The sequence below is a fragment of the Paramormyrops kingsleyae genome, chromosome 1, assembly GCF_048594095.1.
Source record: "Paramormyrops kingsleyae isolate MSU_618 chromosome 1, PKINGS_0.4, whole genome shotgun sequence".
NCBI classification, from domain to species: Eukaryota; Metazoa; Chordata; class Actinopteri; order Osteoglossiformes; family Mormyridae; genus Paramormyrops; species Paramormyrops kingsleyae.
This window is the reverse complement of record NC_132797.1, coordinates 11362305-11377416: the sequence shown is the minus strand read 5'-3', so window position 1 is coordinate 11377416 and position 15112 is coordinate 11362305. Positions and strand designations below refer to the sequence as shown.

General features: G+C 48.1%; 1 protein-coding gene across 1 annotated transcript; it reads right to left on the bottom strand.

Moving 5' to 3' along the window:
* Nucleotides 1–712: 712 nt before the first annotated feature.
* On the bottom strand, nucleotides 713–15110 carry scyl2 (SCY1 like pseudokinase 2). The gene is made up of 18 exons (XM_023816893.2): nucleotides 14961–15110; nucleotides 12632–12836; nucleotides 12251–12408; nucleotides 11446–11590; nucleotides 10989–11138; nucleotides 10603–10824; nucleotides 8732–8848; nucleotides 8495–8620; nucleotides 8102–8278; nucleotides 7091–7213; nucleotides 6774–6887; nucleotides 6117–6249; nucleotides 5461–5579; nucleotides 5284–5384; nucleotides 5084–5153; nucleotides 4897–4986; nucleotides 4380–4499; nucleotides 713–3292 (listed from the first exon to the last, which is right to left on the bottom strand). The coding sequence occupies exons 2-18, from the start codon at nucleotides 12806–12808 to the stop codon at nucleotides 2693–2695; spliced, it is 2742 nt and encodes a 913-aa protein (XP_023672661.1). The 5' UTR covers nucleotides 12809–12836; nucleotides 14961–15110; the 3' UTR covers nucleotides 713–2692.
* Nucleotides 15111–15112: the final 2 nt, after the last annotated feature.

The following is a 15112-nucleotide window of genomic DNA, read 5'->3' as shown; positions in this document are numbered from 1 at the left end:
GGTGACCACAGAGAACCTGCACTGCCTGTTAATAATGGAAACATTTACTTTTAAATTACCAGAACAGTTTCACCATCTACAGTGAAAGACAGACTGAACTGCCTTCGGTTCTACGCACAAAAGTACTGGAGTTTTCCCCCCCCCCCCCCGTGTCATATTTACAATCTGCACCCAGTGTCATCAGCTGATTTCAATTGATTCATTACATTTCCAATGGCCCATTTAAGTCATATCTTCATTTATGCTGCAGTTCATTTGAAAATTTAAAGAATGTGACATTTTAAAAATGTTTAAATAACTGAGTGTTCAGTAAAAACAAAACTTGAACAAGGAACAAAGTAAATGCAAAATTTAGTGTAGGTTTAGTTTCCCATGTTAGTAGCAATAACTAATGCCGGCATGGGAAGGGCAGATTCTCAGAAGCCTGGAATGCAATGTTCCAGAACCTGCATTTAAAGCATGTATCAAGACTCAGACAGCAATACTTGGTGGGAGACTTTGAAACCCATAATTAGTGAGTATAAATGATTGTTACCATACTGGTTCCCATCAGGCTAACCCAGTGATCAACAACACATATTAATCCCTAGACCGTTTGTTGCTTTGCCTCATTCCTCCCGTGGAAAATCACGCACAGCCAGCAGTAACTGTCTATGCTGGTCAAGGATTTGCAAAAGGTCACACATGAAGACAAATTAAATCAAAACAAGAGTCAAGAATATTAGAATATGTATTTATATATATATACAGATTTTTTCCATTGAGCAATCTGTTTCACACACCACCACCTCATTCACAATACAAATTTCACAAAGACGCCACACCGTACAGATGAAATCTCTCATGTATAAAGGATCAGAACTCTGGTAGAAGAATAGGATTTTCATCTCTGATTGCAAGCAAAGACTAAAAAGATGCCACCAAAATGTTCATTAGGGAAGGCGCTCCATGGGAATGGAGCAGGTGCGACTGACCGGGACGTGCGGGGGCCTTCTAGTCTGTCCTCAAATGGAAATCACTCATGTGGTCATGTGACGGGAAACAAAATGTGGCCACATGGTGCTCTACAGTGTACAGTTGCCTCCCACCACCCCTGTTTAAATCACATTTAAAACCACCATTACAGTGGACAGCACAGCATGGGGTTTGCTCAGGCAGGCCTGCCTGAGCATCACTTCATGTGAAGTGAAGCTCCAAGAGGCAGAGTGCCCCCTAGTGGCAGGAATCACCAAGGGGCCAGTACCCCTTTAGAAACATCTTACTAAAAACAAATGTCATTTGGAAGTCTACTCATGAACTGACAGTTACCACTGCAATTTAAGCAAGCAAAAGATTCTTTAAATAAAAAAAAAAAACAAAAACAAGAAAAAGCACAAGCACACCAGGTGCACCAACCCTCAGTGTAATATTGCAATCTTCTCTTAAGGCCTTTCACTCAAAAACAATCAGTGCAGCAAAACATAGGTGTCAGATAAGGGAAATCCTCTGCTTGGTGCTGCTCAGACATATGCCGCTTCTCTGATATGTTTGCCGTACATTAGGTTGTCTGTTTCCTGTATACAGTAAATCATTTCTGTTACTTTGAAGTCCCTTGGGTGGGCTATGCCGACTGACTGTTACTAACCCTCACCCCTTATGTGAATTAAGTAAACCAAAATTTCCATCTAGTTAAGATCAGCAATGGTCAGAAGACGTACAGACATCTATGTGACAGACTAATGCACACTAAATTGACAGAGCCTGATGTTTTAAAAAACAAATAATAATAATATTAAACCAAAATCTACAAGTTAAGGCTCAAAGAGCAAAGGATCTACCGTCCACGTAGTAAAGCATGTGGAAAGAGGATTTGTAAAAAAATCTTACATTTGGATATAACCAGTGTATGAAAACACATTCTCCATGACAAAACCGTCATTCTGTATCTCAATATACATTAATTCATATCATTTCCTTCATGAAAGCAGATCAGACCATGTTACATTTAATCCACACACACACACACACACGCGCGCACACACACACGCACACACACACACACGCACTCTCTGGACATCAAAGTGCTGTCACTCCCTTTCATGCAGAGAAACGCACAGACCTACAGCAAAGTGTTTGTCTGTCCCTGTATACATAGTGCAGTGTGTCAACACCCGAATTCCCCCTAAACTGGTTACATTTACATCCTCACTGAGGTAAGGCAGCCTGGTAGCATGTAGATCACAGCTAATATGAAAAGGTCCCCTGGCACCGTGCTACAGCGGCACCTGAGGACGGTGCAGTGAGAGAGGGGCAGGCTGGGGGGACGGGGGTCTTTGCCATGAGGACCTCTGGTTTCCATGGTGATGGAATGACCAGCATCCAAGCGCATCCGAATTCCATCGCCTGCTTTCTTGCGCTTAAATGATTGTCTGACTGCACACATCACCTTACAAAGAGGTTCCTGTGGAAATCTCCCGAGCAGCTACCGAAGACGGACAGGCAGGCAGACAGACACGCATACGCAACACACACGTCTGCTCTGAAGTGGAAAACTGGCGAAAAACGTTAAGTCTAAACGTAAAACTGGAATCAAATCAGAAACTTTAAAATGAAGCCAATGAGATCATACACCGATTCACCCATGGATCTGCTTGGTCTCTCCCATCCACCTGCAACAGTCCTTGCATTTAAACCTTCGAAAACCGCTGGCCGTCTATCCGAAGAGGTCCTTCAGGTCATTGTTCACAGAGGCGCTCTGTTGGAGTTTGCCAGGGTTGGCTGTGGTCTGCGAGAAGTTCTGAGGACTGAAGAATGGGTTTGCCTGCATGCCAAAGGCTGCCGGAGCTCCGCCCATAGCCAGGGGTGCGACCGGCTGGGTCTGCTGGGCCCCAAACTGGTTGACCCAGGGGCTAGGGGCCCCGGGCGCCGCCATAGGGGCCGGCATGGGCACCATCTGGTTCAGGCTGACTTTGGGCTTCTGGGGGCCAAAGAGAGAGTCAAGAGCGGACAAGTCCGGGGCCTTGTTAGGCTGGCTCTGGGCAAGGGAGGTGAAGCTGGGTGTGCTGGTGGTGGTGGCCATGCCCCCGTAGAGGCCCGGGCCAGCCGGCCGTGTGGCCCCCATCGGGAAGCCCATCCCTGGGCTGTAGCCGTTGCTCATGCCGGGCATAGAGCCCACGCTGCCCATGGGCGATGCCGAGGGGAACCCGGCCGGCACCATGGCCCCCTGTGCCGGCACTGGCTTGGGACCGGAGCCCAGGGAGAGGCTCCCCAGGGACGCCACGTTGTTTAGCAGGCTGCTGGTCAGATCTTTGGTCTGGAGGAGACAAAATGGACCAAATGATTCCTTCCGAGCCGGACACATTCAGCTGTGGAAACACCTACTACTGAGTCAGGCCAGAACCTCTCAGGCTCTGACTGACTGAAAGCGGCTAAACATTGATTTCAGTCAAATTTTATTTGCATAGCACATTTTCACAACATTACAAGGTCTCAAAGCACTTTGTCCCTGCCCAATGCCACTGAGCAAGCCAGAGGTGACAGTGGCAAGGAAAAACTCCCTCACAGGAAGAGACCTTGGGGGGGGGGGGGGGGTTTATCCTCCAGGGGGCGGCCAAGAAAGCCAAAACCTCAACAGACTGACTAATGCAACTTCAGCCATTTGGCTGGCTCTGGCAGAGCGCGGGCATGGGGCGGGTACCCGCGTGGGGTTTGGCTGGCTCTGGCAGAGCGCGGGCATGGGGCGGGTACCCGCGTGGGGTTTGGCTGGCTCTGGCAGAGCGCGGGCATGGGGCGGGTACCCGCGTGGGGTTTGGCTGGCTCTGGCAGAGCGCGGGCATGGGGCGGGTACCCGCGTGGGGTTTGGCTGGCTCTGGCAGAGCGCGGGCATGGGGCGGGTACCCGCGTGGGGTTTGGCTGGCTCTGGCAGAGCGCGGGCATGGGGCGGGTACCCGCGTGGGGTTTGGCTGGCTCTGGCAGAGCGCGGGCATGGGGCGGGTACCCGCGTGGGGTTTGGCTGGCTCTGGCAGAGCGCGGGCATGGGGCGGGTACCCGCGTGGGGTTTGGCTGGCTCTGGCAGAGCGCGGGCATGGGGCGGGTATCCGCGTGGGGTTTGGCTGGCTCTGGCAGAGCGCGGGCATGGGGGTGGGTACCCGCGTGGGGTTTGGCTGGCTCTGGCAGAGCGCGGGCATGGGGCGGGTACCCGCGTGGGGTTTGGCTGGCTCTGGCAGAGCGCGGGCATGGGGCGGGTATCTGCGTGGGGTTTGGCTGGCTCTGGCAGAGCGCGGGCATGGGGGTGGGTACCCGCGTGGGGTTTGGCTGGCTCTGGCAGAGCGCGGGCATGGGGGTGGGTACCCGCGTGGGGTTTGGCTGGCTCTGGCAGAGCGCGGGCATGGGGCGGGTACCTGCGTGGGGGCCGGAGCCGGCCTGACAGTCTGCGGTGCCAGGGGCTGCTGGCTCCTCAGCTTGGCTGCCTGCTCCTGCTCCCTCGCTAGGCGCTGCTTCTCCTCCAGAGTCAGCGACATCTTGGGGGTTGGGAGGTGCAAACACTGGGGTTAATCTCTGAAGCCTCAAGCTAAACAGACATGCTTCTGAGGCTGTATCTGCGTGTGATACACGGAGCACATGGCCACAGAGAGATGGCCGAAGGATTCAAGGATTTTTATTTGTCACATGCAATTTATACAGACTAACCTGCTGTCAAACAGTAATAGCGAAAAAAAAAATAAAACAGAAAAAAATATATGTAGTAAAAGGAGCCAAAAGTTTTGTTGTAAAAGAAAAACCACAGGGAAAAAAAAATGTGCAACATAGCTCTAAAAGTTTGCGGTGCATGTGTAAGAATCGAGTGTTAAATTATAACTGTAGTGGAGGCGTTTAGTAATCTGACAGCCTGAGGGTAGAGAAGGGGGTCTGACTCACTCGGTTGGGCTGTGGGGCTGCCGTGGAGGATCCGTTCTCCTTCCCATTCACCTCACTGCTCCCAGAGCTGCCGCCAAACATATTTTCCAGCTGGGGCATGATGGGAAAAGAGAGCCGTAAGCACATAGAGAAACACGCTAAATGCAGATCTGCTCCCTCTGCTGGTCGCCATGGGTAATGACCTCACCTCATTGCCAGGGCTTGGGGTGCTCTTGGTCTCCTCAGATGGATTCAGTTGATTGGAAATGTTCAGGCTCCTATATTAGCGGGATTTCAGGACAGGGGTTTGTAGTTACAATCTTCATAAAACACATAGAGCCTTCCCAAGCACACAGACATACACCACAGAGTCACATGACAAGCACGAGAAGAGGAAACCAGGAGGACCTCTGCTGCTCCTGCATGATGTGCAGCTGCTCCAGCTTGGTCTTGTGCTCGGCCTCCATGCGGTTCAGCATGTCGCGGATCACGGCCATGAAGGAGTTGAACTGCAACACAGACGCCGACGTTCAGCGCGACTGGAGCGGCAGAGCGCGTGGCCCCGGCGGGTCAGAGGGCACGCACCTGAGTGAGGTTCAGGTTGTTGTCGATACTGAGGGACACGAGGTGAGGCAGGCTCTTCCCGGCCAGGTGCTCCTTGGGGATGCCCAGCTTCTTATGGGTGAAGGTGCACTTGTAGATGCCTATTGATAGGGCCCCGTTATTGTCTCACAGCCCATTACGAATACCAGTTATTACATAACGACACGTGACGCACTGCCACTGTGCTCTTCTGTTACACACGACGTTTACTGGATAATCATATTACCTCACACTGCGGTAATTTTGAAACCTATTTGATTTGCCATCTAGTAGCAGGGTTTACTTCCTGCTTCCTTTCACCCATTATCCTACATCCCTACAGGAAGTATCCTAGGTGCAGTGAGCAGTATTCATCACTAGGTGTAGGTATTTCGACAGGTTAAGGTAAAGTCACATGTGAATTCTATAGATAATTTGGCAATAATATGCATGATAAAATACACAGAAAACAGTCACTCAATATGGCTCCAACAACATTTTAAACATATGTGTAACATCATATGTAAGGTGTGAGGGCATGCAGCATGCATACTTAAGGGCACAGACACAAGCACAAGGAGAAATACTCATCCTGAACTACTCCTAAACAACAAAACAAGTGATGCTTTAAATTAGCATGCAAAGCTCCACCCCCTTACCCAGAATCCCCATGAGAACAGCGGGCTCCCGGGACGGAATCTGTTGCAGGAAAGGCAGGATTTCATCTATGACGAACCACTTATCCAGGTACTCCAGGATCTTGCCCAGACACACCAGGGAGTTCACACGGACCTGCAGACCAAGGCGGGTGCATCAGCTCAATCAGCAATAATGTACACAAGCAGACAGGCACGGCAGCAGACCGCAGTCAGACAGCACAGACCACAGGGAATGACTTTGGCTCTAATTAATCAAGGCAAAGCCTGACTTTTGAAGGAAATTAAAGGAAATGATCAAGGAGTCTGAGCCTTTGGTGAATCCTTGCCATTCTGTCCCAGGAGGACAGAACCTCAGGGGTCAGGCAGGTTGATGATTTCAGAACAGGTCTTAGCTTTCAGTCTCATGTGGGTCATTTCAGGTTTACTCTAACAGACCGATCAGACCAGCAGGTCAATGGGCATTTCATTAGGGAAACGCAGCCACCATAAAACATCATATTTATGGTTATATTTATGGGATTTTGTGTATGGGGCTAGAAGCGAGTCCTTTTTTAAGGGAGGGGGATGACAAACCATGGTTGCAGAACTTACAGGATACGGTGGGGGCACAGAGAGAGAGAGAGAGAGAGAGAGATATACACAGATAATGTAACTCACAGCCAGTGAGGATGTCTGCAGACAAGCGGTCTTGATGCGGGGGATCAGTGCGTTTTTCATGGACGGGTAATCGATCAGGTTGGCGAAAGTTGGAATGATGTTCAGGCACAGCTCCTGCGGCAGAGAGAGTGGGTGTGACCACCCTCATTCCTGCTGCAGACACTCGTCTTCTTCCCAAGCCAGACCAACACCCAGCCTCACATGTTTATTCACAGAGCAAGAAATCTTCAGTCAGGTTGGGACTGTCGCCATGGTGACATCCGCATCCTGGCTGCTCCCATGCAGCAGGGGTCTCCGTGGCAACGCGCCACTCCTACCTGTATCTGGATGGACGGCGCCTCCAAGGCCCTGTAGACCATGGGCAGCACGCAGTTCTTTATGTCTTCGGGGGGAGTCTTGGTCAGAAGCAGGTCCATCTTTTGCAGGAATATCAGCAGAATCTAACAGAGGAGACGAGCCGTCAATCAGGCGACATCTGACAGCAAGTGTCAGACACACAGTGAACAAGTGCCCTCTACAGGTCTGAGTGTGTAAATACACTATAGACACGCTGCAACAAACAAAACACACAGGAAGACCACTCACCATGTTGCTAGCCTGGCAGCATGGAGGAAAAAAAGAAAAAAATGAAAGAAAAAAAAATGGAAGAAGCCACAGGATGTAGAGGCATTTGTAAATGATTCCCATCAGCCTAAACTCACTATTCAAGATCAGGAGTAGCCTGCGCAAAAACCCGATTGTTTACAGCGAGAGCTCTTTGGTTGGGCATGCCTGCTCTACGTTGCTGCCTGGCTATTGCTCGATAGGCACTTTCCCACCACAGGAACTGGATTCAGGAACCAGAACTTTCTGTTGCATTGTCACAAACTACAGAAGTTCAAGGCGCCCCAGGAACTCAAAACCAGGAACTACGTTTCTGAATTTCAGTGCCATAATTATGTTGCTAGAAAATATGACTTCAGGGTGAAAAGAATTGACTTGCTTTGCTTGAAATAGCAGTTCTCTGTTGTATCCCAACTATCAAATTACACTGCATAATGGGTTGCACCCTTTAACCAAAAGCATGACATTTCCATAGAATCACCCATTTATTTTATTTTACTTTAATGCATTCAGTTGCACCAAAATAAATTCCTTGCACCTGGGCTGTACATTTGAAATACAACTGATTCTGATTACGAAATGTCCTCTGAGACCAGCGCCTGTTAGCTCTGAAAGGCTATTCTGGGACATTTTATCAAGCCAAGCTGACACCAGCGAAGGTCCTGAGGGACGGTGGCAGCGCACGCGGGGAAGGGGACGGGCGAAGGTGCCCGCGTCGGCCGCACCTGCACCGGCTCCTGCTGCTTGAAGACGGGCGTGAGATCGGGCAGGATGAGCCGCTGGTACTCCTCCTTGGTGCACTCCTCGGCGATGAGCAGCACGTTGGGCAGCACGAACGGGACCATGTCCGGGTTCACAAACTCGGAAGTGAGGGCCGGGAGGATGCGGAAAACCACCACGCGCTGACGGGTGGAGACAGAGGCTCCGTTAAGATGGTTGCGCCGAAGCACGGCCAGATACCACTCCTGACAGCTCGAAAGGTATTCTAGAAACATGCTATCCGTCAAACATTTGAATGTAAACAAAAGCTCAGGCTGGCTGATACAAACCATACCATGAATTACAACCAATCAGATAGGACAGCCGGAAGGCCGCACCAATGACACGGCTGCGCCTACCTTGGGCAGTTTAGGCAGCACCTTGGGCAGGCCTTTGTAGAATTGGGACTTCTGCAGGTTGTCCCGCTGGAACAGTGAGTCAATGTACTGCAGAGTCATAGCACCCACGTCGTCAAAGAAAGGGATCTGGGAGAAGGATGCAAAATTTTTTGTATTTTTGCAACTGTGACGCTGGAATCGAGCAGGTATATCAAGCAAGTTCTCCCCCATGACAACAGGAAGGAACGCAGATCTCACCTTGGTCATCTGGTCAGCGTCTGGTCGGACTGTTGACGTGACACTGAGAAGCATCTTCACGTGGTCCCGTACCCCCTCTGGTATCTGGGTAAGAGCACTCGGGCTCAATCGGCTGAGCTGTGGAAGAACAGGGTGGGGAGAGATGTGTGGGGGGGTGGGGGGTCACACAGGTGTCCTAAACCCAAATGCGAGTCACAGCACAGCATACGGGTCCTAAAGCAGAATTGAGAGTCATGAAAAGAACCAAAAAACAAAAGCCAGTAAGAGTGCTAACCACTGTTCCCGCTAAGCTGCACGCGCGTAATTGTGCACTGCTGACACGGTCTCCGCTCACAAAAGAATCCAACCGCGCACAAAAAAAAATCCAACCTGAATTGAAAATAAAATACACATAATTCATTCTGTGCTATTTTGCAATGCGAGTCAGTGAGTGATCGGTATGCGATTCACATACGAATTTACGCAGCTAATCAATGTCATAGACAGGCTATGACAGCGTCCTTATGTGCTAGCAAAGCGGTGTGGCCGATGTGGAGTGAAGACACGCTAATGATGCTCAGTGCTGCTTATGTCGACCCTTTATAATAATGGCAAAACGAACGGGCAGTGGCACAACCTCTCACCAAGCCAAAGTAAAAAAGAAATGCGATTCTTTTAAGATGGAATGGCTGTCAGAGTATGTGCAAACAGAAGAAAAAAAACGGTGAAACTGGGTGAGATTTAGCAAAATACCGGTGAGATTACTCGTTTTATTCGTAAGCTTTGTGATCACTTGGATGCTCGTTTTCCAGAGGATGAATTAAAGGAGCGGTCTGCATTTGACATTGAGGCATTGAGCTCAGACATCAGTTTTGAGTATGGAGCAGCAGACATTGCCACACTGGCAAAGAAGTATGAGGTCATTCTCCACCGCCCGCATTCTGTGGAGGTCATTAACAGGGAATATGCTGAATTCAAGTACATAATGAGGCAAAAACGTAAACACGGGTTAATCAGCACCTTCTCAGATATGGTGGCTGCAACATTAAAATGTGAGGAGCTAAAACACATCTCACAGCTTGTGGATATTTGTGCTACATTTCAAGCATCCAGTGCAGATTGTGAAAGAGGCTTTAGTTTGATGAATCGTATCAAAACAGCATCCAGAAATCGTCTTGAAGTGGACCATTTGGACCAGCTGATGCGCATAAAGTTAAAGCTGCAAGCAGACGAGGCCATCAACCTGGACAACGTGTACAACCATTGGAGACGTGAGAAGGACAGACGGAAAAATTAAGGTGAAATTTAAGTCCTCAATCAGATTTGTGCTCATCTAGTGTCATTTATTTACAATTTTCATTTATGGATATTGATCATTAAATACTGATACTAGTTTATGAGTAGTAGAAATGCAAATAATCGTGTCATTATATACTGTACTTTGAAGACAAAGACAGGACTCTCTCCCAGACCACAGTAGAACCCTCTCACCCAGTGAACAGCAGGAGCTTCACACGCTGGCTTGTACTCAAGTGAGACAAGTCAGAGCTTTATAATAAAAATGTTGTGTTTTCAAAGTTGGCTTGGTTTGGTTGGCAGTTCATGTTTTGCCATAGTTAAAATTAAATATTTATACTTCCAATAGCGTTAACATACTACACAGGTCATGAACAAGATTTTGTGGGCTAAAACACTTAATGAAAAGTTTCCTAACAGAAATGTAAATGCTGTAATTTGATTCTTTTAATAAACCATGTAACTTGGATGGATGCGATGCTGGCGTGACCACAGTGCACACGTCTGATGTTGCTCACAGTGGTCCAAGGGACCGCTCAGGGAGTTTGTGTGTTTGCTCAGACACATGAAAAATTAGAGGGAACATTGGTGCTAACCTGGTCCAGCTGTCTGCTGAAGCTCTTGAAGATGTCGTGTTTGTTGACCTGCAATATGGGCTTCCCCTCGTTGAAGACGGCGTGTATGATCACACCCAGAGAGTACATGTCAGAGGCGGAGTCACAGCTGACTGACAGGATGTACTCGGGGGCTAGGTACTCCGGGTTGGGCAGGCAGAGTGGGGGCAGGTTGGGGTCCCACTCCTTACATGCGTATTTGGGCTGGTTCACAGACAGACACACACAAAGGAGCACAAAGAGACAATGACTACACACATCTTTCAGCTCACCAGTAGGTCAACATCCGGTTTTATGGTCCAAGTATCCATGACAACAGCTTATGTGTTGAGTCATTTATCCCTCTGGACCTTGACGAGGCACCTCACCTCCTGCTCCGAGGGGTTTGTGGAGGAGATGCTGAAGTCGAAGCCCATGATCTTCCAGGCGCCGCTCTTGTTAAGGATGATGTTCTCCGGGGTCAGGTTGCCGTGCACCATCTTGACCCCACTGTGCAGGAATGAGAGGCCCTCAGACACCTTGTGGAAATGAAGACTGATTAGAGACCATAGCTGAAATAAACAAAAACACCTACAGTTTTCCCATTTTATCCAGTTAGCAAACTTGGTAATTACTAAAGCAACTTAGGTCTGATGATCCTTTGTAGGTACATGCATACCACTAGGGAGTCAGGTCCAGCCGCTTAAGCACTCAAGCTCCGGTCTCGCTGGGGCCAAGAGGATTTTGACACGCCCCCAATTTTCTTTGGGCCCCACCCAGGAATTTTCAGCCATTCACAAAAGCTTTTTCCTCAAAATCCAACCAAGCAGCAGGCCTGTAGCTCACCTGCAGCAGGCCATACTTGGTCTCCACATCGTAAAGCTTGTGGTCCTTGATATCTGTGGGCACGGGGCTGGGCAGGTTCTCCCAGTTGCCGAGGACGTTGGATAGGCTGGCGAAAACAGGCTCGGTGCAGAACGCCAGGCAGTCCCTGGAGAAATGGGGGTGTTGTGGATGAGTCACGGCACAGATTCCCATTTCAGACATAATTACAGTTCTTGTTGTGCATAATTCCTTTTTCATCAATTACTTTCAAAACTAGATGCTAAGATATTCCCAATCATGGTTCTGTAGAACAGCACTGCAACCTGCCAAGGTTTTGCTTCCATTCTCATTCATACTTTCTACAATGATGTGGTACGGCTACTAGCAAGTAAACTAATAGGGCATTTGCAACTGAATGGAAATTCAAGTAAACAGATACCAAACCTCAAACATTCAAGATAAATATTCCATCGTTCAATGCAGCAACTTTCTCATCATTCCAATGACATGCTGGATTGAGTCCTACCTACCTCACAGACTAATGAGCAAATAAGCAACAGGAAGAAAATTAACAGGGTATCTATGCTACCAATTTTCTTTTGACACTCTCTGCATGCACTTCACAGAAACGCAGCAGGCACAACTGGGCCAGTGGAAGAATCACCTGATTCAGATAGTGAAAATGAAGTCTTTTAGAAGATGTCAACATGTGATTTACAGTGTGAGTCATTCTAACCCACAATATGCTCTTCTAGAGGCAAAAGATAAAAAATATATACTAATAAAAACAGAGATGGTTGTGAACTGTGGACTAGCTGTTATTCACCGTGACTCCTCTAGGGGATGCTGGACTGTGAGCAGCCGAGGATGTCGCAGACGGGTCAGCTGCTGAACGCCCCTCTTTAACGAATCGATAATCTGGTCCTTGTCAAACTTCTGGTACTTGTCAATAATTTTCTTGTCAAAAACAAAGACTGCCACCTCCTGGGGAAGCAGACGTGGTGGAAAACCAAAGGTTACCATGAAAGCATCTTCAACATTTCAGCTCCAGAAATGACTGTGAAGCTAAGCTAAAACTACCAATTCTGAGCAGCAGATGGACACGAGGAAGGGAAATAATGCAAATAAGATAAATATGGACATTATCCACCATATCAAGAATCTCCTCTGGTGAGGTAGGTAACCATAACCCATCAGGTCAACCTACCTGCTTGGTGGACTTCTTGGTCCCATTGTAGATCCTCCAGGAAAGACCGGGGCCACCGCTAGCAATGTGCCGGCCCACTTCAAACTCACGAGTCACTGGGTTGCCCATCACGGCGCTGGTGACGTCTGCAGTCACCTTGGTGACGGTGCTCTTCAGCTTGTTGAGCATGGACTCCATGATTCTTCTGCCTGTTGACCTCAGTCACCTGAGAAGAAATGATAATAAGGACAGTCACTCAGTGTATGAGCCAATCAGGAGCCACTAGAGAAATGTCTGTAAGATTAATACTAATGTCTTCACCTATGACATGCCTGCTGACATGAGTTTATATTATCTGGGCATAAAATACAGCACACGAAACACTGGAGTGCTGCATCTTCTCACTGTTGCCAAGGACCGAAACCACCAAGAGAACTTCATCGCTGCATCAAAGCTAAATCACCGAGTCCCAAAACAAACACACGCCCACAGTTCCTATCCCTGCTTGGCCTCCTTCGCCAGGATTAAAGAAGATACTGACAGTAGCATCTCCATGGACACATTCGGCTCACAGCATCTGCATTCAGTGCCACCTGTCTCTGAAGCCGATCAAGCAAAACACTTCAGCCAAGGGGAACAGGCAACTAGACGACAAACCACAAATTGATCTCTGTCAGTTTTCCAGCTCAGAGCAAATCTCAGAAGCAGGGAAGAGGCCGCTCTTTTAATTCATGCACGCAAATCCTCTGCATGGTATGTACCGTTACCTCGTAAAAGTAGGGCACGAGACATGCCCTGAGATACAAGTCGTGTTTTCAGCACATCAAAAGAAAAGCTACAGGGAGGAGAACACTTATTTCCCCCTATTAAACAATTCCAAACCAAGACACCCTGACCAGCTGAAAATAGAATCGGTGCATCCACAATTCCACGCACGTCGCAAAAACCTGACTGCTTGCGTGTCTCGGTGGAATCACACCAAGGAATGCATTTAGATGTGGTCTACCCACATGATGAAAGGCTTTGATTGCAATACAAGTCACTCCCGACAGGCACATGTGCAGCACATCAAACAGGATACAAATCCAATCCCCAGTGTTTCTTAAAAAAATGTGAAAGAACATAAGCCTACCTTGCCATACAAACTAGAATCTTTAAAAAAAAAAAATCTAAGAAAATGACCACCTGCTTGTTCTGCCAATGTGTTATTTGAAAGGTTAGTTACTAAACATTTCCCCAAGGCTGCTTAAATCCTTGCTGACATGTCCTCAGATCCTAATGAGCTAATCACTAAAAGGATTCTCAAAATTAACATGGATGTGGCATTGCAATTAATAAACTATCACGATGTAAGTAGTTACCTTTTTACAGATGTGACAGCCATTTTCCTACGTTTAAGATTATATAATAAATTAAGCTGGCAGCAAAGGTTACTTGAGCTCAAGTAAACATTTCACTGGAGCGCCAGGAAAAAAATCCATTTAAAACATATTTAACTCCAGTACCGATACCAAGCAAATACAGTACATCGGAAAACATAAGACGTATCAAAATCTTCCGGGCTGCGCATACGCTTATAATCAACTCGAAAGTAAGTAAACCTGTCGACGTTCATAAAAATAGCATCACAAAGTGATTAATGCAGTTGCTCCCCTTTTTGAGGAACCAGTCTAGATGACTACATTTTGTGGGCTGGGGGGGCGCTGAAATAGTTCAGATAAGTGGCTACTAGGTGGAGCGTGAACAGGGCCCTGCAGCCGCGGTGTGACAGCCCCACTCAGCCTATCTGCCCTCCGCTTTACATGCGTGAGATACCGTAATGCTGCGTGCCGATCTGGCGCACACCGCGCCTCCCTGAAACATTCATGTTGCCTCTTATTTCCCGTCGAACGGGTGACGAAATCCCAACTGCAAGAACAGAGCCAGCGAGAGAAATCAGCTAATCATTACGGAAAGTGTAAGACCGGTTCACTAGTAAACATAGTCAACGACGCCATCCCCTTAATTCTTAGTCTCAAAAATGTTTAAAAAAAAAAAAAAAAAAGTACGGTAATGTTGTGATGAACGAACCATCCCGGGAGATCCCTGAGGTAACTACGCGGCCGACGTGCGCGAGAAGAGTTAGTGGCGGACGGACTGGTAGACAGTCCGCCGACTGCCGGGCTGATGTGGACTCGGGATTCCGGTATCTGAACACCTTTCTCCATGACCAGGGCCCCCGATTCGACAACCGCTGTTTTGTTTGCTTCTCCTGCTAGGCTACGCTCAGACGTCATTTTAAAAGGCTTACCGAATTAAATTACTACGGCCAGCGCGAATTTACCTGGATGTAAGCGTTTCTAATGCTTACCTTTCACTTGAATAAGGTGTCAGTTTCTTGACTAATATTACAGTATGAGATTAGTGCAAAATATAACTGTCAGTGGCCGAAGCAGTTACGAGACTCCATGTCTTCCAGCGAGCAGAATTCAACCTGCTCAGGCGACCAACGTCACATCCGGT

Bases quoted from the DNA above. Each gene is read 5' to 3' on its own strand.
- scyl2 (XM_023816893.2), bottom strand. From the start codon at position 12,808: ATGGAGTCCATGCTCAACAAGCTGAAGAGCACCGTCACCAAGGTGACT. The intron at 8,849-10,602 runs GTTAGCACCAAT...GTTCTTCCACAG, and splicing joins TCAGCAGACAGCTGGACCAG to CTCAGCCGATTGAGCCCGAG. The intron at 6,250-6,773 runs GTGAGTTACATT...CTTGGTCTGCAG, and splicing joins TGCAGACATCCTCACTGGCT to GTCCGTGTGAACTCCCTGGT.